The 25864-nt window shown below is 49.3% G+C and overlaps 1 protein-coding gene across 1 annotated transcript in view; it reads right to left on the reverse strand.

Annotated features, from left to right (window-relative positions):
* Positions 1-9130, reverse strand: part of LOC149354006 (protein ABHD1-like) — a 35295-nt gene extending 26165 nt beyond the window's left edge. The window contains exons 1-2 of the mRNA XM_089575904.1: positions 8822-9130; positions 7894-8172 (exon numbers count right to left, since the gene is read on the reverse strand). Of these exons, the coding sequence (XP_089432030.1) occupies positions 7894-8172; positions 8822-9064 (522 nt within the window). The 5' untranslated portion in view covers positions 9065-9130. The remainder of the gene's footprint in view (positions 1-7893; positions 8173-8821) is intronic.
* Between the last annotated feature and the right edge of the window lie 16734 nt (positions 9131-25864).

A 25864-nucleotide genomic window follows, 5' to 3' on the forward strand; every position in this document is an offset into this window, starting at 1 on the left:
CGTCTTAAGTCTACCATCGAAATTACAGAATTTATGTATGCGGGGTTTAATGTCCTGGATCTGAATGTGGGGTATAGACGCCGAAATGGAGGGCTTTCGGTTAATTTAGACCACCTGTGCACATTGGCATGCGCTTACGTCGCACAGCACACGGACAATTTTCGCATTTCGCCTCCATCGTAATGCAGCCGCCGCGGCCGACAATCCATCGCGTGACCTTGAGCTCAGCAGCCGGACGCCAAAGGCACTGAGCCACAGCGGCGGGTTTAGTTATTTGGTAACATCTTGCTAACCTGCTATTTAATACTATTAAACTGTTTTGACTTTGGCGAGGCTGGAAAGTTTCTTTAATCGCGAAGACTGCCGGGGGTATACTTTGAACTGTGCTTTCCACTGTTATTTTGTAGCCATGGAGCTAAGTGGTCAGCTTTGGACTGACTCCTGGTATGAGTTCATGAGTCGCTTTATCTCCCAGATTTAGCGCAGCGCTGCCAAACTTTTACTTTTCTCTGTCTCAGGTTTTAGAAAACATGTAATGGTTCTTACTAAAAATCACGGTGAAATTTTCGAAACAATATTGTTTCGACACGCACTGACAAGAAAAAAAAATGATTGCCTGCTTCTCATTCAGGCAGTCCCTACATTATAGCACAGGGTTCTCAAATCCCTTGTCAGTACTGGGGAGTCCCCCGAGGCTCCGCTGAGTTTAAGCACTGGAAGTATAAAAACTTTGTCCCGTCCCGGTGGCTCAGTGGTTATGGCGCTAGGCTACTGACCCGAAAGACGTGGACTCGATCCCAGCCGCGACGGTCGAATTTCGAAGAAGGCGAAATTATAGAACCCTCTGTACTGTGCAATGTCAGTGCACGTTAAGGAACCCCATGTGGTAGATATTTCCGAAGCCCTTCAATACGGCGACCCTCGTAGCCTAAGTCGCTTTGGGACGTTAAACCCCCATAAACCACAAAACTATAAAAATTTTAATGTAATGTCGTATTATTCTACCTTGTATCGCAACGCATGTTTTCAGTGAAGGATTTCCAAATAGTAACAAGGTGCTAACAGACGCAACCGGAAAATAAGTTTCCACTACAACCGCCAGAAACCCTCCGATTACGGACATTAAAAAAAAAATTAGGCAACAAGAAAAAATGCATCTTCCGTTGCTGCGAAACTAAAGAAAAACGCTGCTTGCGCATCGGAGAAATGCTATTCAGTGGAGCACGCATATCCAACTGCGATCCCCAATGTCAAATACTCTTTTCTTCTGCTGACATTCCAACAAAAATTTTGACTTATAATTCGAGACAATTATGCCAGGAAATAAATGAGCAGACACCGAGACTTAAATCCATAGACTGACGCTATTTTTCTAGCATTTTGCAAAAGCATTGGGCTGAGTACCCAACAGGCCTTCATTGCTAAAATTAGCCCAACTAAATTAAATCCTAATGTTTCATTGTGGATCGAAGAAGTTCTCACTAATCGCTCCCAATTTTTCCTCCTTAATGGTCGAAGCCCTCTCCCCGTAGAATCAGGCGTCCGCCAGGATTCTGTACTAGCATTCCTCTTGTCCTTATGTCTCTATAGACGACTTACCCTGACAGCTCTCTTGAAATTTACGACTGTTCGCAGACGACTCCGTGCTCTACCGCAAAAAACCAACACCTGCGGCTAATGGCAGCTACAAAATCACCTTAACTGCGTGCATCCATGTAGCGATGGCAAGCTAAGTATCTTAATTCCCAACAAGCGAGAACTAATGTCTTTTCATCCGCGGCTTAATCCCAAAGTTTTCACTTACACAGTTGCTAACGTCCCGCTTGAATCTGTACACTCATAAAAATACCTAGTCGTCACATCGGGCCAGGAGCTCATCTGGCGCACACACGTAACGATTTATTGATTTATTGATTAAAAACATCTCTATTTGTTCAGTATTCTCAGTACATGTGGGTGGGCCGCCTAGTCCGGTAGTCCATTGGCTGCTGCTGCTGCGCTGGCCCTCTCCACCAGCCAGTGCTGACGGTCAGGATCATCGCTGAGCAGAGTAGCCTCCAACTGCTCCTCCGAGGGGGTTGGGAATGGGGTCAACTAAGGGATAAAATTGGCATGCCCACACCATATGGTAGAGGTTAGCTACCTCTCCACAGTGTGGCCACTGCGGAGAGTGTAGTGTAGGGTACCACTGGTGTAATTTAGCTGGTGTTGGGTATGTTTTGGTTTGTAGTCTCCTAAGGGTGTTCTCTTCATAGAGTTTCTTACTATTACCTAGAGGGAAAGCTGGCAGCCCGTCTATGGGAGTTTGCATGGCGACCCCTCGAGACCACTTCAGCCACCATGGGCGCTCAAAGCATCATGGGGCGGTGAGCTACTTGTTGCGGAACTGCAACTTTTGGCCAAAAAATAATAAAAAAATAAAGCTGTTTGATAACTACAAACGCCCTAACATTCAATATCTTGTCTAACGATTGCAACAAACGAGCAGAAAAGCATTTAAGTGCAAAGTTTGCCCAAAATAAGAGACGATTCGCTCTCCTATTGGCCAAGTATTGAACATTATAAAAACTAATATTTTGTGATCAACAGGCGCACTTTTAAAAGGAAATATGTTTTCAAAAAAAATTTAGTTGCTTAAATACTTCAAAAGGTTTTTTAATGGCATTTTAGAAAAGTGAAACCGTTTATTGGCGTTGTGTGTCGTTGCGGTTTCACTACTATGGTTTTTGCACACTGCGTTCGCGCGAAAGTCGTCTGCGCACACACAAACAGCGTTTTCGGAATGAAACGTCTTAGTATTGTCACTATGTATTCCCAAAAAACTACGATTGTCCCGCAACAAGTAGCTCACCGCCCCATGATGCTTTGGGCGTCCATGGTGGCTGAAGTGCAGCGCCGCCAGCTTTCCCTCTAGGCATGGGCGTCCGGAGGGGGGGGCAAGGGGGGGCGGCTGCACCCCCCTGGAAAATCACTCACTCGAACCGTGAGTGATGGCCGCACGCCAGGGGCGGTGGTGCGCTCAGCCAAAAGGGTAAAAGCAGCCCCGCTTCGACGCTTGGTCACATCTGCGAAATGCCGCGTCCGGGCGCGCGTCGTTCCGCCGTTTTCAAACCACGCCACCGCCAGCTCTGCTGAAGGACGACCTGTTGCAGACATGCAGCGGCACCGGCGAGCATGTGCTTCGAGCCGTCTTGAGATGGGTGTCTGTTTCTTTGATCTCTAGAGAGATAGCGACACGGAGGCAGACAGTGCACAGGGGCCACCGATGAATTCTTGAGGGGGGAAGGACAAATCAGCCGTGTCCACCCCCGCTTTGTCGGGCTGCTCAGGGGCAAGCGGGCGACGAGTTGGCGCCGCCGCCGCTCGCTGTCTCCTCCGATCCACGAGAGAGCTCAGTGCGGTAGAAGCGCCGCTTTCAGAACCTTCGGCAAAGGGGATTAGCTGCTTTTGTTCACGGCGACGCAGTCTCCAGAGGCGCCCCCACACCAGCGTTCCTTGCGTCTTCTCCGAAAACCAGCGCCTTTGGTCAACGCAGCCCGATGGCGCCTGCCTGGCTCGCCTGTCACCTCTGGCTGGGCCTCAAATCACAACAGCGCCCATGTACTGTGCGTGTCAGTGCATGGTAAAGAGACCCAGGTGGTCGACATTATCCGAAACTCTGTACTACTCCGTCCCTCATAGCCTGATGGCCGTTTCACATGATGCGACGCGCGCGAAAAACTTCGGTCCAGTCGCAGTGTCGCAGCGGCGCCAGTCGCGACAGCCCTTTCACATGCTTGCGGCGCCTGCGATTTCTGTTGGTGCGGCACGAGCGGCCCACGCATAATTTTCCAATAATAAACGTAGAACACGCTTAAAGTTTCATTTTTTATTGAATTAATGTGCTGTTATTAAAATATCAAGTACTTTATGCAAATAAGGTATTCTTAAGTTTTTGCTTTTGTACGCAACTACGATGAGCAGCTCGTTAAATAATGCACTTGACATGTTGAGAAATCAACAGACCCGAGCGCGTGGAGGAAAAAAAAGTTTTTTCTTCCTCGCCCGAGCGCTTCCAAACAAAGTGAAAATACCTCTGGTGCAGTTTCGACGTCTTCCGCTACGTCGTTTCCTGTGATGTCACACTTTTGAATTCTATTGGCTGACGGCCGCGTCGTTCGCAACGATCGCTGCGACTGTGCGGCGTGCGACCAACTGGTTGGAAGCCTGCCGCAGCCGCCTTGCGACGGGAGCGGCGTGCCTTTCTGTCGCAGTGCGGCTGAAATCGCAGTGCGCTGTGGCAAGAATCGCACCATGTGGAACGGGCATGAGTCGTTTTGGGGCTCTGAACCCCATAAAAGCACAAAAACAAATTTTCCGACCGAATTAGTTGCGGGTGTCCCTTCCCCTCGGAAGTCGCGCGGCGTTCCTTACACCCCAAAAGTGCGCATTCGTGGATATTGTGGCAAGTAAGCCCTTGCACGTGTGCGCGCCTCTGTGTTTGTGCTTCGGTGTTTTTAGTGGCGGGTTGTCAACGAAGCTGAGAACAACCAAGACAGCGGACGAGAAAACGACGAGCGGTGAGCAGTGTGTATGCGGTTGCTCGACTGTGCGGATGCGCGAGCAAGATGGAGCGAGGTGTATGAAGCTGCGAGCGTGCATATATCTTGTAAATAAGTTTTCGTTGTATATATAGTCATCTTTTGTTTTCAACGTACTCGTTCAACCATTTTTCCAATCAATATATATGATGACTGTGCACTGAGAGCGTGTAATGAAGCACAGAAATGAATTTATCACCCGTGTAACTACGCAATTCGCCCAGAAAAATCCGAGGCGCCTACAGTTGCTGTTCAAGGAAGACTGACTGAGTGACTGTAGTTGCGTGTTTGTGAACATATTGCGCTGTGTGCTGGTCATCAATTCGGGTGAGTCCAGAACCCGTATGCAGTAAGACTGAGCACTTCGAGTATTGATAGTATCTTTTTGCATTTTTATTAATTTTAATTGTTTCTTTGTTGATAAACTCCAATGTATCTCTACAATCCGCGCTTTAATTTGCTGCTTGTAATTTTCTTTCATGTGTGTATTTTACTTATTTTTTATTTATATATAAATAAATAAATAAATTTACTCCGCAAATAGTGCCTTTTCGCTACGAATATACCCCCCCCCCCTCCGGCGCCAACAACCAATGGGGCCCCCCCCTGCAAAAAATTCTGCGGACGCCCTTGCCTCTAGGTAATAGTAAGAAACTCTATGGTTCTCTTCGAACGAAGCCGCATCTGCTAACCGATCACTGTTTTTTGTAGCGTAATCTACGGCACGCCTCTCAAACTCAACTTCTCGCCTTCAGATCACTTCAGAGACCAAGACTAGCATACGCATCTGCTATCTGCAGTTCGCACAAACAAATTCTCATCACCACACTGGAATAAGTTCAAAATCACGCCACATGGTTCATTCATCGTCGCATTTCTTTTGTTAAGCAGTTTCATAACCTTTTTACAGTTGACTTGGCCCAGCACCTTACATAACCCCACCATCCCGCATATCTCACCGCGCCAGCCAATTACTACACGTTACTTGCGTACAGGCCCGCAACGTCACGTTTTCCGCCCCTTTTTTTCCTCCTAGTGCAACCGATTCCAACGACCTTTCCCACGAAGGAGCTACCATCACTTGTATATCTAGGTTAACGCTTCAAGGTGCACTGAAGAGGAATCTGATCTCGTCTTTTTGCCGCGGGAACTCAATCTACACGTTCCCAGCATTCTTAGAAACTTCGATTCATTGTCCTGTGCGGCTGATTTCTCAAATTAAATCGGATTAACGTCCGGCTCCCGCCTTTTCTGAACTGAACTGAATTCCCCGCATGCGGTGGGAGGAGTCGAGCAACGCACGGAGTGCCTTTCAGGCAGTCGCGTGGTGACTTTGCTTTCGTTTTTGTTTTGTTTCTTTTGGTTTCCGTGAATAAATAAGTCTACTCAGAGACTACATAGATGCAAATTAGGCCCATAGAAATAAAAATACGCGTGTACTCTTTGCTTTACTACGGGTTGATACCGCGTATCAACCCGCCGATGGCAGAGCGGCAAGCCACCACGGGATTGGTTGAAAGGTTGGTCGACTCCACCCACCGTTTGCGGGGAATTAAAAAAAAAAATGCCGGAGCCCGACGTTAATCCGATTTAAATTAGAGAAATCGGCCGCACAGGGCAATAATTCGAGGTTTAAAAAGAACGCTTGGGAGGTGTAGGTCGAGTTCCAGCCCCCCCCCCCCCCCCCCCCCCCGCCGTGATCCCGTCACGAGACGCTCTGCGTGCGCGCTCCCTTCTCAGTTTCTTTTCTTCTATGCGAGCCCCCCAAAACAAGGTTTTAATTAGTAGTGCAGCAGAGCCTTTCCCTCGCTCGCCCACTTTACCGCTCCGCACACATACCGCTTATCTTTCGTGCATCTTGCGTACGCCTTGACTCCAATGAATGACATATGCTTTGGAGCGGAGAAAAGACACAAACACACAGAACACAAACACGCATGGAGAAAAGCAAACGGGCGGTTGCCGGGTCCGCGCTTCGCCGTGTGTTTCGAACACAACCGACTTCCGCCCCTCCGCTCGTGAAACGGTGGGGAGGCCTAAAAGAAAATGAAAAGGTGGCTCGTTAACTGGGAATGACAAACAGATGTATGAAAGGATGCGCTCGCTAACAAGTCTAGGTGGTCGAGCCGATCGCGCCTCTCGATCGTTCAGTGTGCGGAGAAAATGCAAAAACCAAGAAAAGAATTCTATTGAAGGCGGGGCCATGATGTCGCCCTGTGACGCACTCCACAGACACCACGCCTCCGGCTTACACCGGAGAAGGAAGGGGTGATTTTGCCTTGCCGAGCCTACTCGACGAGGAGCGGGAGAGAAAAATTTCGAGGAGGGAGTGGAAGGAGAGGAGGCTCGCTGAAAGAGAGGTAGAGAGTGTCTGCTGAGCTGGGGTGGTCCGTGGCCCTTTAAATAATCCCTTGAATGATTCCATGCGGCAGTCATAATTATACAATCCTTCAATCCTTGTACTTCCACCCAGCCTTTAATACCACCAAAGTGGGATGTTTAAGGTGATAAATTGAAGTCAAATGGAAACTGTGCTCCAAAGAGCCACCTTCGCCAGCCTTTGCTCGTTATAACCGGGATTCTTTGGGTAGGCTTGATCAGCTGGCGTCCGGTGTTGGAGCTCATGCTTTTAAAGCAGTCTGAATCTAGAAAACGGACATGACCAGATTGCACCTTCACTATAACAACGCAGTAATTACTCATTGACATCAATCCGAGCGCAGCCATACGGCAACAAAGGAAAGCTAACAGCTTTCTCAGAAACATCGCAGTTTCTAGTAGTAACAATTCGTCCTGGTCCGGGGTTCGAACCCAGGACCACCGCTACACCGGAGCAGTCGCTCTACCAACTGAGCTAACGGGGTCGGCATTCTTATGGTAGGGCGAGAGCGAATTGATCAATAACTGAAGTGGGAACAGTGTTGGACAAATGATTAGGGGAATCCACCAAGGCGTAGAAGATTTGTAATGAGAGAGTAATTACTCACTGACATCCACCCAAGCACAGCCATACGGCTACAAAGGAAAGCTCTCCTTTGTAGCCGTATGGCTGCGCTCGGATGAATGTCAATAAGCAATTACTCCCTTATTACAAATGTACTCCATCTTGGGGGATTCCCCTAAACATTTGACCACCTTGACTATAGTGCCTATAGCTCTCCGGATTGGCTAGCACATAGGCACCACCTGCCCACAAACCGTACCGACGAGCGAACACTGAAAACTTCGCCCCGATTACCCGACCCTGCTGTCCTCCACAGAGCACTGCAGTGCATCAGGGTAAGGATCGAGCAGACAGCTTCGAATGTAGTACCTCGGCGAAGTCTCTGGCGCTGGCCGCGTATGTGATGCGGTGATTGGTGAGGGCCAAGCCTCCGCAGCCGCGCCCGTTAACCACCACGCAGGGGAAGCCAAGCGCGGCGAGAGCGGGCAGCAGAGAGCGCCACGGCCGGCTCTGGCTGTCGGTGTAGCCTCCAGCGACGAGAAGCACCACGGGGCCCGGCGCCTTCTCGTTGAGCCAGTCTAGCGCCACCTGACCCCGGTCTGAGAGCACCATCACCTCGCGACGGTAGTTTGCTCGCGGGAGCCACCACTGCGTGAGGGTGCACATCGCATCTGCTACTATAGTGCTGCATTTCTTGCTTGTGTCACGACCACGGCAAGCTATATATGCCGTAAATTTCTAAGATCGCGCGTCCTAATCGTCGGTGTACCTACGTCCACAGCAGGAAAACCGTATATCTCTCCAATCGACCCTCTCCTCTGCCAGCAGCAACCATGTTATCTACGCAAACATCCATCTCATCCGCTTGCCTGACTCTGTCGCCCCTTGCTACGCTTCCCGTCTCTTGCACTCCGTTTCGTTACAGCAAGGAAAGATCGGTTATCTTGCCTTCGCATTAAATGCACTGCCCATTCACGGGAATGGTACGTTATTGATGCAGCTAGACAGGCGACTCGCTCTAGACGAATGACATCATGTTGGAGGTTGTTGCGCCTTGAAAGCATCTATTGACCCATTCTACACCCAAGTCACGTTGCTTCTAGCTTGATATGCTCAGCGTGTAATATTAGCAGAAACGCACTCCACCAGCTTTTTTTCCCCAACCACTTCATATCTGCCACCAGACGTGAGTGCGAATGAGCCCTGAGCGCTGGTAAGCAACCATTAGGGCGGTGTCCGCCTCATTGGCCAAGCGCGGCATTGGTTCCCGCTGCTGAGAGGCGCGCGTTGCACTCACGTGGTAAAGGCTGCCCACGAGGCGCTGGAGGTTGGCGCCGACGCACCAGACCGGCGTGCGGTAGTACCCCTTCACCAAGTCCTCCATCTGGACACTGATGAAGCGGCGCATGTGGCCGCTGCGGCACACCAGCCGCGGCTTGCGCACCACCGCCAGCACGTAGTAGACTAAGTAGGCGGAGCACGCCAGGCACAGCAGCAGCCCGGCCTTGGGGGGCGCCTTCACAAGTTGCAAGACGGCCATCGCCGGCTGGATCGAACCGCAAGGTCGTCTTTAACTTCGCTCGAGCAGCCAGCGCGTGGGCACGCGCCTGTCGACTGAATAGCTTGCAATGCGTGCTGGCAGCGACGCCTGCGGAAACAAGGCATGTCCATCATTACCTCTTTTCTTTTTTGTTGGGTGAGTGCGCCAAGGAATAATTTAAGAAAGAATCAGGGCGGTGTAGGAGACAAAATTAAAATGAGAAATCAAGAAGTCACGCTGCTTTCTCGCGCCGTGTAAAAAAGGGTGTGGAATAACGGGCTTTCTGCCACCAGGGTCACACTAAAAAATGCGCGTGGTGGCTTGGTTTTTTTCCGTTCTGTCTCAACAACAACAACAACAAGAATACCTCTACGCGCAAGTCTTTTCAGGTTTTGCGCAAATTGCGGCTTACTGCTGAGTCACCGTACGTCCCGACATAAAATGTATGGCGGCACCCTTCCGCCGTCGTGTGATCCATATCGACATGGGCCACCTTATCCTCCGTAGAGGGATCGGACCACCTGAACAGAAGGCACATTTTTATTAGAAAGCAGACGAACACTGTGTTTTACCTCACCTACCCTGCAGACTAAACCTCGCGCCATCACATTTCAAGCTGTTTAGTAAGATCAAGAAGCACCAGAAACTAACGTGACTCGCATGCAGCGAAGAGGTTCAAGAGTGCAGCGAACCACTAGTGACAACACGACGCATCGAATGCCATGGTGCTATGTCAAGAAGTGACGTGCCCCTGCGAAGACGCTCCGAATTTTACAAAGACACCGCTAAATAGGAACGCTAAGTCTCCTTTGATTGAAAGAGTGGAGCTCCGAGGTTCGAAATCTGTCATTTTTACCGAAAGCAGAGCTTTGACGAGCCAGGAAACCGCCTAAAAACGAAAAGCTGTAGCTGCGCCTCTTGAAAATGGCGGTGAGAGCACCTGGTCATCTGAATTCTTCGCCTTTCATCATTAGCGCATTGCTTTTGAGTGCAATGCTATTTCTTTGTGGACAAGAAGCATCGTCACGGAGCAGCGCGATGAGTACTGTTGAGGTACGCGAATAGGGCCTTCGTGAAGCCGTCGTGCGTAGCATCTGCGGAAGGGCTAGCTAGGCGCAACTGTCAGTGACGTTCAGGCTTTTCCCGTACAGTGAGGCAGGGATTGGCAGGGATTGGCAATGAGGCAGGCAGGGATTGGCAGTGAGGCAGGGATTGGCAATGATGATGATGATGCTAGTGAAGATGATGTCGCGGGCATCACCTTTACCACAGGTAGGCATATGACAGGATTGTGTAAGGCTAAAGTACACATTAGACAAGAAAACAAACCAGATGATGATGATGATGATTAATATTATGATCATGATGATGATGTACTGTTATGGACTAGTCTCTTTGTAACGACTGGGGCAAGACAGTGTGATAGCGTCATCTGTTGGTTAATATTGTAACAACTGGCCCATGTGGTCAGCGGGAAATTCGGTGTTGTCTTCGCATGTTCCCTCAGCAGGATACTCTATGCCACCCCTTATCTCAAATTTTCGAAAGCAGAAAAGGACAAATTGGATAGTATGATACGGCAGGCCTATAAGGCTGCGTTAGGACTCCCACTAAATGCCTCAACTGAAAGGCTTATGAGGTTAGGAATACATAACACCTACAATGAACTGAAAGAAGCCCATTTAATGGCTCAAACAGCGCGATTAGCCAATTCCAGAACTGGCAGGAGTATTCTTACCAGGCTCGGAATTAACTTTCAACCTACGAATAACGATGCTAAAGTAGACTTACCCCGCGACTATAGGACGGCCCTACTAATCAAACCACTCCCCAAAAACATGCACCCCTTACACCATGAGGATAGAAGACAAGCAAGAGCCAAAGCCTTACATAACAAATACAGACAGTGCGCTGAAACACTTTATGTAGATGCGGCAGAATACAAAAATACCAATGCCTTTGCAATTGTGGTTGTGAACGAGAATGGTGACCACATCGTCTCGGCGACAATCAAAACGAAATCCTCTGAAACGGCAGAAGAGGCGGCTATAGCCCTCGCCCTAGCGCATACCCAAGGGAGCATCATCTTCAGCGATTCCAAAATGGGTATCAATAATTTCGCTAAAGGGCGAATTACAAACACCTCCCTTAGAATCCTTAACGCAACCAAATTCTCACCAAATTATTCCGAATTGATATGGGTCCCAGCCCATTCGGGGAATCCAGGGAACGAGGCAGCCCACAATAAAGCCCGAGGTTTCGTCGACCGGGCAGTGGATGAGTCTGGCTCCCTGAATTTCACGAAGGACTCCATGATCACATATCATGATCTCACCAATCATTTTAAACTAGAGAGGAGAATTTTCCCCCCTCCAGACAAAAGACTTACTAAAGAACAAGAGGTTACGTGGCGTCGTCTACAGACGAGATCGATACGCACCCCATCACTCCTCGCGCACATTTATCCAGATCTTTACAACCCAAACTGCAAACACTGTGGCCAACGTGCTACCTACGATCACATCCTGTGGGACTGCAAAATAGAGCCACCTCCGGGTGATCTAGTTACAGCTCCTTCTCTCGAGCGGTGGGAGACCGTGCTGGCTAGCTCTGACCCCAGAACGCAAGTTTTGGCGGTGGAGTGGGCTGACAAAGTCGTCGAGGGCTCTGTACTCTCGACCACTTAACGCGACCTCTTGCCAAGCTCTTCCCGGCGAATAAAATGTTTTACAATCAACCGACTGGTGGAGATCGTTTTGTCCGCTTTGCCAGAGGTATGACGCCGCGACGCCGGGGTTTCACGGCAGTTGATGTTTTAAGAAGACGGGGAACGAAGAATTGTTGAGAAATAGACAATTTTTTTTAACACCGCTGCCCCCTTTTTCACGCACTAAAGAACGCCGGTAGTGTCCCTTTAATTCAACCTGCACTCTTACTGCACTAGCTCTATTAAGGACATGTTCCGAAAATTTTTTGTCACCTCATTCCCTTACGGCTGAAGGCAAGCAGACTGCGTCGTAATATTTATTGAAGGGATAGGTTAACAACATTCCGGAAAACTTCGCCTTTGAGGCTTCCGTGAAGCTAACAGCCCGCAGTCCCCTCGAATTTTGAGGTTTGACACCCTGAAGCTCAATTATACTTTTCGACTGGCGCCGACAGATCATGTGCATTTGCGAGGTTGACTCCTAACAGCTAGAGATTAGAACAGAGACCCAAAACGCCATTGTAAAGGATATCGCATTTGAAAGCAGAACCTAAGCAAAGAAAGGGGAGGTAAAAAAAACTGCAGATCGCAAAAGAACCTTTTAATAACGTACGCTTTCATTTTTCATTTATGTTTAAACGCGCTATGCAGTCTCATTTACTCGCCTCCCGAAGGCGGGTGAACATGACTGCGTCAGCCAACGTACGTTTCGTGATTCATTAACGATGGGCCTGTATTCACAGGAGTTGTCTTACTTTAGACAGGGCGTTTCACCTAATTTGTTCCTAGCTTCAAGAAACAGCAATGCGCTGCACGAAGATTGAACTAGCTCAGGCTTTTAGACAGAGGTAGTAACCAGGTCATCGTTTTAAGGCGAAAGCCTTTAATGCCTCATCGTTGTCGACAGAGGTGTCACGCTTTTTCTAGTCAGGCCAGAGAAAAAATTGGCTGAAGGCTTAGCTTGGTTAAGCCTGGCTGATTGCGAAAGCAATAACACCTGGCTGCGCTTGGTTCTGCTGGTAGTTGGACATGGTTTCCCGTATAGTGCAACTGTGGTCACGACTTGGTTCTGCTAATATGGTTACCCGTATGGATTCACTCTGGACACAACATGGGTCTACTGTAAATGTGCTTTATTTATTGCGATGAACACGCTTTGGTGATCCGTAAAGAAATGGCTTTTGACTCTGAACTTGTAGATGCACCCGCAGCAAGCCGGCGAGCTCGCCATTCTGCAGCACACGCACGTTGCTTCGCCAACCGTTGTTCCCTTTCTTCGTCTGTTTCTTCGGCACGGCGCCGTCGCTTGGCCGCGGCACACTGTTCCAGCCTCGCCTTGTACACATCCTCCGACATAGCACAGCACTGCGAGGAGCAAAGCCGCAGCCCCGTTTTATCCCAGTCTAGCGAGCGCCTTCACTTGGCAGCTGCGCCGGAGCGAAGGATGAGCCTCCATCGATGACACGAGTTGGACCCCCAGCTCTCCTCTTGTCGTGACGTCACGCGGTCACGTGGTAGCGCGCCGCACCTGCGCCGGAGCGAAGGATGAGCCTCCATCGATGAAACGAGTTGGGCCCCCAGCTTTCCTCTTGCCGTGACGTCACGCGGTCACGTGGTAACGCACCGCACCTGCGCCGGAGCGAAGGATGAGCCTCCGTCGACGAGTTGGGCCCCCAGCTCTCCTCTTGTCGTGACGTCACGCAGTCACGTGGTAGCGCGCCGCAGCTCCGCCGGAGCGAAGGATGAACCTCCATCGATGGCAGAAAAGTGCAAGCAGTATTGCTTTCGTAATAAAAAATCTTTGTGCACGATGGGATGAGAACCACCATCTTTCCGTTTCGCAGCCGAGCGTGCTAATGGCTACGCTACCTCCTGCAAACGCATTTGTCTCGGACGCTGGAGAGAGTTTGCAGAAAGGCGCCGATTAAGCCGGATGGCTCCCAAACGCCCTCCAGTGTCTCCAGAATTTAAAATTCCCAAACAATTGTGTACTTAATTAACATCTTAAACACATCAGTGACACAAGCACAAACACCGCGCTAAAGGTTTTCGCCTCACCGCGCTTTAGGTCAACAAAGTGCCACCCTGATTTTTTTTTCTAATGCATCTGATTTCCGGTTAAAATAAATTACCTAACTGTTGTAGCGTAAACTTTCCAACAAAATTTGTAATGTAAAATTTGTCGAACATGTGCTGAGAATTGTCCATTTCTATAGTTTTCTTCGCTCTAATTTTAGCGCAGTTTCTTTTCAAGCTCAAAGTACAAGTTAGGAGTGCGCTACTTTCGGAACAGTTGTCTGTTCCGAAGTTAGCGCTCCATGTCATTACGAACAACCAACCAGCCCCCTTCAAAGCACTGCTTAAATGCACCCCACGCGACCCCAAATTTTCGCGCGTCTGAGCGTTCCCGCGCCGCGACCCTCAAAGCCCCAAACGCGCCCCGATTCAAAGAGCTCGTCTATACAAATCCGCATTGAACAGTCACCGGTCACAGTGATGGCCTCGCGATGAGGGCGAGCACTTCTCTTTGTTAAAAGGATGGCGCAGCAGCGCGACCATGCCGTAGCACTTAATATTTGTTGCAGTCCAGGGTGGTCGCTCCTATGCTGTAGCATCATGGTTCTAGCAGACACCACGCTCATCGCAGACGCATCGCTGTGAGCGGCGTCCTGTGGTTCAATTCAATTCAATTCTTTTTATTATCATTTCTTCAGCACAGTACATAACATCACTGTCTGGATCCTTAGCCAAAGGCTAGTTATGGATCCATGCAATAAAAGCAAAGAGATTAGTGAGGACAAATGCTTTCTACTGCATGCCAAAATAATACACATAAGAATGGTGGAAAAATGCAAAGCGTACAAGCAAGATGGTTCAAATTACAGAAATACAAGAGGGCACGACAAAAAAATAGAAGAGTGTGCAAAAAAACATGAAGGCAGGAACAGCATTCTTTATACAAAATAAACGCAGTTGCCTTAGAAGTGATTATTCAATGACATATGAATGGCAAACCCAACATAGACACTACAGAGAATAATAAGAGACAATCACTAAGCGATTTGCATTGTAAATCAGGTAATTACTTGTGACAGAAAAAAGGTCTTAAGTGAAATATAAGGATTAGACGTTGCAAAGACTGCACAGGGGATTTTATTCCAAGTTTTTACCCCTTGATACTCGAAGCGGCGCTGGCCATAGTCACTGCGAGATGTAGTAACCAGAAATCTTCCCTGTGCTGCTGAACGGCTGTTAGTTGGGGCTCTATGGAATGTGTTCAAAGGAAAGGGGAAGTGCCGGAGAGGACTCTTAGTACGAGTAGTGCAACGCGAAAATCTCGAAACTGCAATGCCGGCATTATTTGGAGTCTAAAAAACAAAGGGCGAGAAGGCGTATACGGTGTTGTGCAAGTCATTATTCTCAGTGCCCGCTTCTGCAGGCGTAAAACAGGTTCAATGTAAGTGATGTAAGTGAACCCCCATGATTCTATTCAGTAAGTTAATTGGGACTGGAAAAAAATAAAGTATATTGTTTTTAGTGTGTGTATTTCGAAATGTCACCGAGCTTTGGCCAGAACGAAACATGCATAAGATAGTTTGTTGCGCAATTTTTCGATATGCGGTTTCCAGTTTAATGCAGCGTCTAAGGTTACACCCAAGTACTGAATAGTTTTAGCTTCTTCAATTTCTTTATCTCCTATCGATATTGCGGAGCAGGTATTCTGGTATTTTTTATAAGGGGATGCAAATATAACATATTTAGTCTTGCCTATGTTCAAAGTGAGTCTATTTGTTAAAAACCATTTATTGACTCTCTGAAGTTCTGAGTTTAAAATAAGCTTGGCTGTTTCAACGGAGTTAGCGGTCACCAACAATGAGGTATCGTCGGCGTACATAATGGCTCGGGTATTTATTAAGCAATCTGGTAAGTTGTTTATGTAGAGTGTAAAAAGTATAGGCCCCAGTACTGAGCCCTGCGGAACACCTACGGAAATAGAACGCGAACTTGACGCGTGTTCGTCAATAATAACACACTGCCGTCGCCCAGTTAAATAGCTTCTAAAGAAATCGAGTGATACACCTCTGAACCCATATCGTTCTGGTTTCTTGCATAAAATATCGAGATCCACAGTGTCGAATGCCTTCTTAATATCCAGGAATACACCAACAGAAATATTGTTATTATTGAGTGCTTCATTGATTGAATCAGTTATAGAAAGCGCAGCCGTGGTGGTCGATCTAAATTTCTGAAAACCATGTTGGGACGTTGACAGAATTGCATTTTTAGTCAGGAATTGCGTAATTCTTTTAGCCAATAGTTTTTCGAAGAGAGTGTTGATACAGCTAAGGATTGAGATCGGCCTATAGTTTCCGAGTTCATTAGGATTCCCACTTTTGTAGATAGGGACTACCTTGGCGAGCTTCAAAATATCAGTATAGATGCCGGACAGAAACGCTTTATTAAATAAAGAGGCTAAGGTGGCAGCTAGGACGCCACTGTTGTTTTTAATTATGGAAACCGGAATACCATCGAAACCCGTGGCCTTAGTGGCATCCATTGAATTAAGTGCACTCATTACTTCGTCACTGCTTATTTCTATAAAACCGAAGGTCTTTTCAAGATACTCAGGCAGAGAAGGTTCGTCTGTGAGACCCATACTTAAACGTAAATCAGCACCCACTGAGCAGAAATGATCGTTAAACTGATCTGATAGCAGGTGTTTATCTGCGGAAAGGGCCAGGTCAGGAAGTATTCGTTTTGATGAAGTAGGCTGAATTATCGAGTTCACTGTAGCCCAGAGTTTCTTAGAATTGCCGGCACATGCGTTTATTTGGTTACTAAAATATAGCTTCTTCTGTACACGCATGGTAGCAACAGCTTTATTTCTATGAATCTTATACTGAGCACTATAATATGCGTTCCCTCTGTTTTGTTTCATTTTGGTGTGCCAGTGATCGCGCGTTTTTATCATGTTTAGCACAGCTGCTGTCATCCAAGAGCACACTGGATGTGTATAGTACGTTTTTTTCTGCGTAAAACTACGATCATTTATCACAGCTTTAATTCTATCGACAAGGCTACAGCAGTGTTCATTGGCATTCATATCGGCGAGGTCTGCAAAGCTCATTTCAGAGAGCCTGAGTGCGCATTTTTGATAGTCAATTTTCTTCCTATGTTCGCACGTGCTGTCAGAAGTTCTACGGCTATCTCTATCGTCTACGCGGTATAAGAAGGCAATCGTGAAGTGATCTGCCACTGCTGTATCATACGCCCCAGCCAAATAACTAGGTGGCACGAAATTGCATAGCACATGGTCGAGGCATGTCGAGCTGGAACCTGCGATTCGGGTCGGAGTAGAGATAAGATTCGTAAATCCATATGAAAATAACAGGTCAGTGTATTCACTGTGGTTGGCATCTAAAGTATCAATATTAGTATCGCCGACGATGATTGCTTTTTTGTTCATATCGGTTACGTGTATAAAAACAGATTCAAGATCATTCACAAACTTACTGCGATCTGCGTGGGGGGCTCTATAAACAACACCAACCATGACACCTTCAAGTTCAACAAATAGAAATTCCGAACTGCTACTGACGGATGCGTTAAGAAACGGACATTCGCAGTGTACAAGGGTCTTTTTAATGTACAAACCTGCCCCTCCTCCTCGATTGTTCGAAATGCGGGGACGGGACAGAAATACATAATTGGGAATGTTATAGCTTTCACCGGGCATCAGCCAGGTTTCCCTAATGGCTATAACATCGTAAAGAAAGCTGTGCTCTGGTAAAAACGTACAAAGGCCGTCAAAATTTCTAGCTATGCTCCTTACATTGCAATGCAGTATGGTGCGTGATTCATTTAACGTGAAAAATTTATGAGTGGTTCGTACAGTCAGCATTTTGAATGAACTAGACTATAAAGCCGAGGTCGGCCTCTGTAGAAATTCGGATCACGTCCGAGTTGTCTGCTTTTCGCGCCAAGATCCGGCCACGAGATACCCATGCATACTTCCAGTTGTGAAGTTTCTTCGCCGCTATAGCCCTAGCAAGCAACACTTTATACTCTGGGCAAAGATGTTCGTTTACGAACACGGATGTTGATCCAGAAATGCCAACGTCCGATGTGATTAAGCGAGTTTTTTTTTGCCGATTCGAGCAGTTTATCACGGGCATCACTTGACCTGAACTTAACGATGATATTCGATTTGTTCCTGTCTTTGTTGGCATTCGATGTACGAGGTCAATATCATTCACCGTTATTTCTGCTCCAACCTTCGTGGCAAGAGCGGAGACAATGCCTGTCAGTGACTCGCTGTCAGTAGTAGGGATGCCTTTTAACTCAAGGTTATTTCTGCGACTGTACTGCTGAAGTTCAGTTAGCTCTGCTCTAGTACGCTGCAGCTGTTTCGAAAGTTCACTGTTTTCATGCTTTAGATAATTCTGCTCTTCCTTAAGCTCGCTTATCTCCCGACGAGCCTCGGCCAGTTCTTTCTTAAATTCTTTAAAACTTTCATTCATAAATTCGACTGATCCCCGCAGGGTGCCAAGCTCATGGTTCAGGTTCTTTCCCAAGGCTTCCAACTTGCTATTAAGCTTCACAAGAAAACTTCCAACTTCTTTCACAGTAGTTGGAGCCTTGTCGAATAGCTTTTCTCTCTTTTCTTTCGTGTTAGACGGGGTACCGGACCCTTCATCATCACTCATTGCTTTAGGACGACCCAGGCACAAACTACAAAATGTGTGTACAAGTAAAGAGTATTACAGACCTGTAATACGAAAAGTAGGATGAGCGTCGGGCCGATGCGTTCGTGCCTGAATCGTCCTCAGCAATGGTTCGTCCAGGGCCAGGAGTTCAGCTTTTATACGCCCCGCTGCATCAGTGCGCCACATTCGGAGAGCTGGAGTATGCGCACATGCGCCGACGCAGTAACCACTGGGCCCTGTGTGACGAAGTTAGTAGAAGCCAGCAAGTTGTGTTGGCAATCGTTGGCACGTGTTCATCGCGGCTTTGTGTAATCAGAAGAGGCGCTGGTGTAACTAATGGCGTATTCCTATCGGTGATCCGGAGCAGCTGTCCAAATCCGTTAAGGAGAAATATACAGGATGTTTCACCTAAGACATTACACAATTTTTAAAATTGCGCTTTTTGACTTAGAGAGTCGGCTTTCTCGGCATTGCATTGTTAGCGGTGTAGTACATCAGAATAAAGCTAAGCCGTGCTAACTAGCAGGCAGGTTAACTAATATTCAATAGTTATCTTTTAACTATTACTGTTAGGCTTCTTAATTGTAGCCCACCGTAAGTAATATTCATATGGGTCATTAGAATTTCCAAAATGCTGTTGCCATCGGCGCTGTGGCCCAACAAATGTTGCCTGTTTCGACGAGTTGCTTGCCCTGGACAGGTAGCTTTTCCTGCAAGCTTCTCGAGCGCATGTATTTTGGCGCGATGTCGCCAAAATCTGCTGGCCCACAGCGCCGAGGGACGCCGCGTTTTCGAAATTCTAACAACTGATGTGCATATTATTTACCATGGGCTACACGCCTCTCAATAATTCAGAAGGTTAACAGAATTGTTTAAATGGTTAACTATTGAATAATAGTTAACCAGCCTGCTAGTTAACACGTCTTCACAGTATTCTGATGTACTACACCACTGACAATGCTATGCCAAAAGAGAGTTGTTCTAACTCAAAAAGCCTATTTTTAAAAAGTTGTCTAAAGCCTTAGGTGAAACCCTCTATATCCGCCGCAGTCCAACTCAGGATTTGAATCTAAATTGCCCACTGAAGCACACTTCGATTTCGCGGAGCAAGAAAACTTGAAAACTTGCTCACGAGCACCGATTGGAATGCGTAATGAGTTATTTGAGGTACTTACACTGCAAGCGGGGGCGCATTGTCACCCGATAATTTTGAATTCTAGCGGGCATCATTACAAGCTAAAGAGAAGGAACCATGCTGAAGTCATTGTGAAGAGAATTGAAATGAATATCTTTGCAAGTGAGAATTGAGTCAATGGGGCATCGTTAAAATGAATGGAGGGATGACTCCCCGAATGCAGGAAACTCTTTCGTTACGCACAGTGTAATCTCTTGAAGCCCCAAGTTCGGGTCAGTCATGGCAGTCAACGAGACCGTAGCCCTGCCATGACAGCAAACGATAAAGGCCTCAGACAGTGACGACGCTATACAAGGTGGTTAGTCTACGTTGCATCAAGCTTTAAACCAGTGTACAAAGATTTGGCTAATGCAGAGTTTTAGAGACTTGTTTTGACCAGATCAGTATATTTTTTATGCATCTGATTACCTTGTTATCAAACATAAAATACCTTCCTTATTGCCAAATCTAGCGCAAAACTTTCGAAGTCAATATTGTAGATCATATTGATACAGCTTAGAAGTGGACGAAGAAGAAGTGCTCCGCCATCTCGCTTGTGACGAGGAAGAAGAAGTGTTTCGCCTGCTTGCTGGTGACCGCTCGGCAGACTGGAACAGTTCTTGTGTATCTAACGGTGTGCCGTGTAATATTCGTGACAAATCTGGTGGAGGTGCTGGGTACGCTCCCAGACCCGCGTAGGCTACCGACCAATACGGATTTCACCCCAGTTCACCAGCGCCGCGGCCGCCGCCTCCGTGGAGCGTCCCCTGAATTTGGACTCCTTCCGGCTGCAACCAGGGCGACGCAACCCCGGCCTTCGGAGGCACCAGCTGCCATGGCAACTGAGACCACGCTCCCGGCGCACATCCTCTGTCATCAGCCACGAACACCCCCGTCGTTTCATGGCGACGTGTTCGAGGACGCCGAGGATTGGCTCGAGATCTTCGAACGGGTTGCCCGTTACAACGGCTGGAGTGACAACCGTAAGCTCCACAATGTCTATTTTGCACTTGAAGAGTCGGCTCGGACATGGTTCGAAAACCATGAAGCTTCGTTTACGTCCTGGGAAGCTTTCTGCCGCAATCTTAAAGCCACTTTTCCGAATGCAGACCGTCGAGAGCGAGCAGAAGCTGCGTTACACTCGCGCAACCAGAGCCACAACGAGAGTGTACCCATGTACTGCGAGGACATGACTCGCCTTTTTAAGCGCGCGGATCCCAACATGACAGAAGACAAGAAGCTTCGCCACCTCATGCGGGGTCTCAAGCAAGAGCTCTTCGCAGGACTCGTGCGCAGCCCTCAAGCACTGTGGCAGAGTTCCTCACCGAGGCGGCAACTATGGAGAAGACGCTGGAACAGCGAGCCCGCCAGTACAATCGCGACGTCAACACCTTCGGTCCTGATCCCATCTCCATGCCTCCCGGAATCGACGCGGCCTTTCTACGCAAGCTGGTCCGATCTGTCGTCAGAGAGGAACTGCAGGCCTTCCGTACGCCGTCCGAGACGCCATCTTTCACGCCACTGAGCGAAGTCATCCGGGACGAGGTGCGCCTGGCAGCACAACAGCACCAGATTTCCGAGGTTCCTCGCCAGCCTGATGCAAGGCCCACGTATGCGTCCGTCCTGCGCCAGGCCCCTGGGTTCGACGTCACTGCCGCGACTCCAGCAGTGCTCTCGTCGAGCTCCCCTCGTGGTGACGCTCCGCCAGCCTATCAGCGACCGCGAAAGAGTGAAGTGTGGCGTGCCCCGGATCGTCGGCCCCTCTGCTGTCACTGTGGCGAGGCGGGTCACCTCTACAGGGCGTGCCCATACCGCCGCGTGGGCCTGCGTGGTTTCGCGCCGGACGACCCGTGCCCTCAGAACGGGGAACGACCGCAGGAGATAGCATTCCATCTGTCGTCGCGCCAGCACCACATCACGTCAGGCCACCAGGAGGCTCGATCACCGTCGCCGAGACGCTACCGTTCTCCAAGCCCCCGTCAAGCCGCAGGCTTCTCCGGACGCCGTTCTCCCAGTCCACGCCGGGAAAACTGATTTCAGCGGCCTCTGGAGGCAAGGCCGCTGATGCCGGGACTTGTGAAGATCCTCCTGCGCCACTACCACGCGACGATGTTTCTCCGGGAGCGAGTAGCGACTGCATCCGACGCGCTACCTCCGATTTGTGCGTTAAAATTGATGGAATCGACGTGACCGCTTTGCTGGATACTGGTGCCGACTATTCTGTCATGTGCCTGGCCCTTGCCTTACAACTGCAGAAAGTATTGACGGGGTGGTCGGGGCCTAGCATTCGCACTGCTGGGGGTCACCTGATTATCCCCGCCGGCAGGTGCACAGCTCGTGTCGATATCCATGGTTTTGTGTACGTCGGCGAATTTGTAGTCCTCCGTGAGTGTTCGAGGGACTTGATCCTCGGTCTCGACTTTCTCCACACGAACGGTGCTGTCATTGACCTGCACGAAGCACGGGTCACGTTCTCGACTAAACGGGCCGTGGCGCGCACTGACACAGACGACTCACGCTTCACTGCTCTGCGACTTGTTGACGACGACGTAATGGTGCCACCCCGGTCCAGTGTGCTAGTTCTCGTAAGGAACGATTTATTCCACGACTACGAAGGTGTCGCTGATAGCCACGTACCCCTGCTGCTCGAGAAGGGAGTAGCCGTCGCTCGCGGGCTCGTCCAACTACAAGACGGTTGTGCTAGTGTGCTCCTTACAAATTTTGCCAACGAGTTGCAGCACCTCGCCAAGGGCACGGCTGTCGCCTTCCTGCATGACTTCGCCGTGGTGCCTCAAGTGTGCGCCCTGGAGACAAGCCCTCAAGACCAGGCTCCACCATGTCCTGTCCTTCCGTCCGTCAGAATCAATCCGGATTTGGCGCCTGAGCAGAAGGCTCTCCTCTCGGCGCTTATAACCGACTTCGCGGATTGTTTTGCCACAAGCTCCAAGGTCGGTCGTACGCCTGTCGCAAAGCATCGCATCATCACCGACGAGACTACACCACCCGTATGCCAGCGCCCATACCGCGTTTCTTCGACGGAACGTGAAGTCATTAAAAGGCAAGTGGACGAAATGCTCGCCGACGATGTCATTCAACCGTCGACAAGCCCATGGGCATCACCGGTGGTCCTCGTGAAAAAGAAAGACAACACCTTGAGATATTGTGTTGATTACCGCAAACCGAACAACGTGACCAAAAAGGACGTTTACCCGCTCTCCAGGATTGATGATGCACTCGACAGACTACGTGATGCCAGGTTCTTTTCCTCTTTAGATCTCAAAAGCGGCTACTGGCAGATAGAGGTGGACGAGCGAGACCGCGAGAAAACTGCTTTTGTGACGTCTGATGGTCTATACGAATTTAAGGTGCTCCCGTTTGGACTGTGCTCAGCGTTACTTTCCAGCGCATGATGAACACTGTCTTATCTGGGCTCAAGTGGCAGACGTGCCTCGTATACCTGGACGATGTCGTCATTTTCTCGCCCACCTTCGAGCAACACTTGGAGCGGCTGCGCACAGTGCTCCGGGCGCTCCAATGTGCGCAACTTACGATCAAGCCTGAGAAATGCTATTTCGGTTTTGAGGAGCTTCGTTTCCTCGGCCATGTTGTCAGCGCGCGCGGTGTTCTCCCAGATCCCGACAAGACCGCTGCTGTCTCCAGTTTCCCGCGTCCCACTGACAAAAAGACTCTTCGACGTTTTTTGTTACTGTGCTCTTACTATCGACGATTCGTCCAAGATTTTTCCAAAATAGCTGAACCCTTAACAGCGCTGACCAGAGACGACACACCCTTCTTGTGGGGAAGCGACCAAGAGGATGTTTTCATGGAGCTCCGACAACGCCTACAACGTCCACCGATACTCGTCCATTTCGATGACGCCGCAGCAACCGACATACACACTGATGCTAGCAACGTAGGCCTTGGGGCGGTCCTGGTACAGTGGCAGGATGGCGCCGAACGAGTCATCGCTTACGCAAGCCGTACACTATCGCGCTCGGAATGCAACTATTCAACGACTGAGAAAGAATGTCTTGCGGTAGTCTGGGCCATCAGTAAGTTTCGCCCATACCTTTACGGAAGACCCTTTCGCGTTGTCAGCGATCACCACTCGCTATGCTGGCTGGCCAGCCTAAAAGATCCATCTGGGCGGTTGGCGAGGTGGAGCCTCCGTTTGCAGGAGTACGACGTAACGGTCGTGTACAAGTCGGGGCGGAAGCACCAAGATGCGGATTGTTTATCACGCGCGCCAGTGGACCTGGCTTCCCCGGAAATCACTGAAGACTTCTCTTTCCTTGGTGCTGTTAGCGCAACCGATATGGCGCAACTTCAAAGGGAGGACCCAGAGTTAGCGCCGCTCATCGCGTACCTGGAAGGCTGCGATGGTCCCCGCGTTCCTCGTGTTTTTCTTCGTGGGCTCAAATCTTTCACTCTGCAGAACGGCGTCCTCTACAAGCGCAACTTTGAGAGCAACACCGCAACATTTCTGCTCGTAGTCCCGTCCCAGTTGCGACCTGATATCTTGAGCGCTTGCCACGACGAACCATCTGCCGGCCACCTGGGGGTCAGTCGTACCTTAGCGAGGATTCGGCAGAGGTACTACTGGCCCAGATTACTTCCATCAGTGCGGACATACGTCAAAACCTGTCGCGACTGCCAGCGCCGTAAGTCTCCTCCCTTAAAACCCGCAGGATTTCTTCATCCCATAGCGCCTCCGAAGACGCCTTTCCAACAAGTGGGAATGGACCTACTCGGCCCTTTCCCGAAGTCATCCACTGGAAAACGTTGGATTGCTGTCGCGACGGATTATTTGACGCGGTACGCTGAGACAACGGCGCTTGCAAACGGAATTGCTGTCGAGGTAGCTACGTTTTTTGTACACAACATCGTGCTGCGTCATGGGGCTCCGGCGGTTATCATTACTGACCGTGGAGCTGCTTTCACGGTCCGCTTGACTCAGGCAGTCCTAGATCTGACCCACACCAGCCATAGGCGTACAACAGCGTACCACCCACAGACAAATGGTTTGGTGGAGCGCCTTAACAGAACCCTGGCCGACATGCTTTCCATGTATGTGGATGTGGAGCATAAAACGTGGGACCAAATTCTCCCATACGTAACGTTCGCTTACAATACGGCCCTGCAGGAGACAACGCGGCTCACGCCCTTCCAGCTTGTCTTCGGTCGTCCAGTTGTTACTTCTTTGGATGCCATGTTGCCCGTCGACCCTCAGTGTGACCTAGAGCCAGATCTTGACGTCGCCACTTTCGTTCAGCGGGCTGAAGAAGCACGTCAACTGGCCAGGCAGCGAATACAACGTCAACAGCACGTCGACGCTGACCGCTACAATCTCGGACGGCGATTTGTTACGTACGAACCAGGCGACCATGTGTGGGTTTGGACACCAGTTCGTCGCCGTGGGTTGTCCGAAAAATTACTGCGCCGATACTTCGGACCTTACCGAGTTCTTCGCCGCATTAGCGACGTGACGTACGAAGTTTCACCGACAACCCCAGGCCGCCCATCGCGCAGACCACCGCATCCGGATGTTGTGCACGTCGTTCGTATGAAGCCGTACTACGACCGTCCTGCTGATTGTACTTTGAGTGCCACCGGTTCTGTGTCGTGATAGCTGTGTTTAACTTTCCGTGTCCAACCCATTTTCCCCTCTATGAAAGCGGCCCGCATCGAGGCGATGCTGCAGAGGAGGGAGCAATGATACAGCTTAGAAGTGGACGAAGAAGAAGTGATCCGCCATGTCGCTTGTGACGAGGAAGAAGAAGTGTTTCGCCTGCTTGCTGGTGACCGCTCGGCAGACTGGAACAGTTCTTGTGTATCTAACGGTGTGCCGTGTAATATTCGTGACAATATTGAGAAATGCTCATTTCACTTGTTGCCTTCAAAGTAACTAGCATGCTTCATTTTTTTTTTTTTTTTGAGACTGAGATAAAGTGTTTTGCTTCACTCGGTCTCGATCGATAGACGAACAACGGGCCTTACCGGAGCAAGGAATCCTTCTTTACTTGGCTATATCACTGACCCGGAAAATTTTTCGCTCCTTCTTGCCTTGTTCAGGCAGCTTTCAACCTCCCTATCACTACCTCTACCGCTAAGATCTTTGCCACAGGCCTCTTTCATCCTCTCCGTTCTCTTCTCTCTCTCCATCGTGACTCGCAGCTTGCCCGCCTTTCCCTTGCCCGTCAGGGTCAGTGGTT

The sequence above is a fragment of the Amblyomma mixtum genome, chromosome 3 (assembly GCF_055824585.1).
Source record: "Amblyomma mixtum isolate Tamu chromosome 3, ASM5582458v1, whole genome shotgun sequence".
NCBI lineage: Eukaryota > Metazoa > Arthropoda > Arachnida > Ixodida > Ixodidae > Amblyomma > Amblyomma mixtum.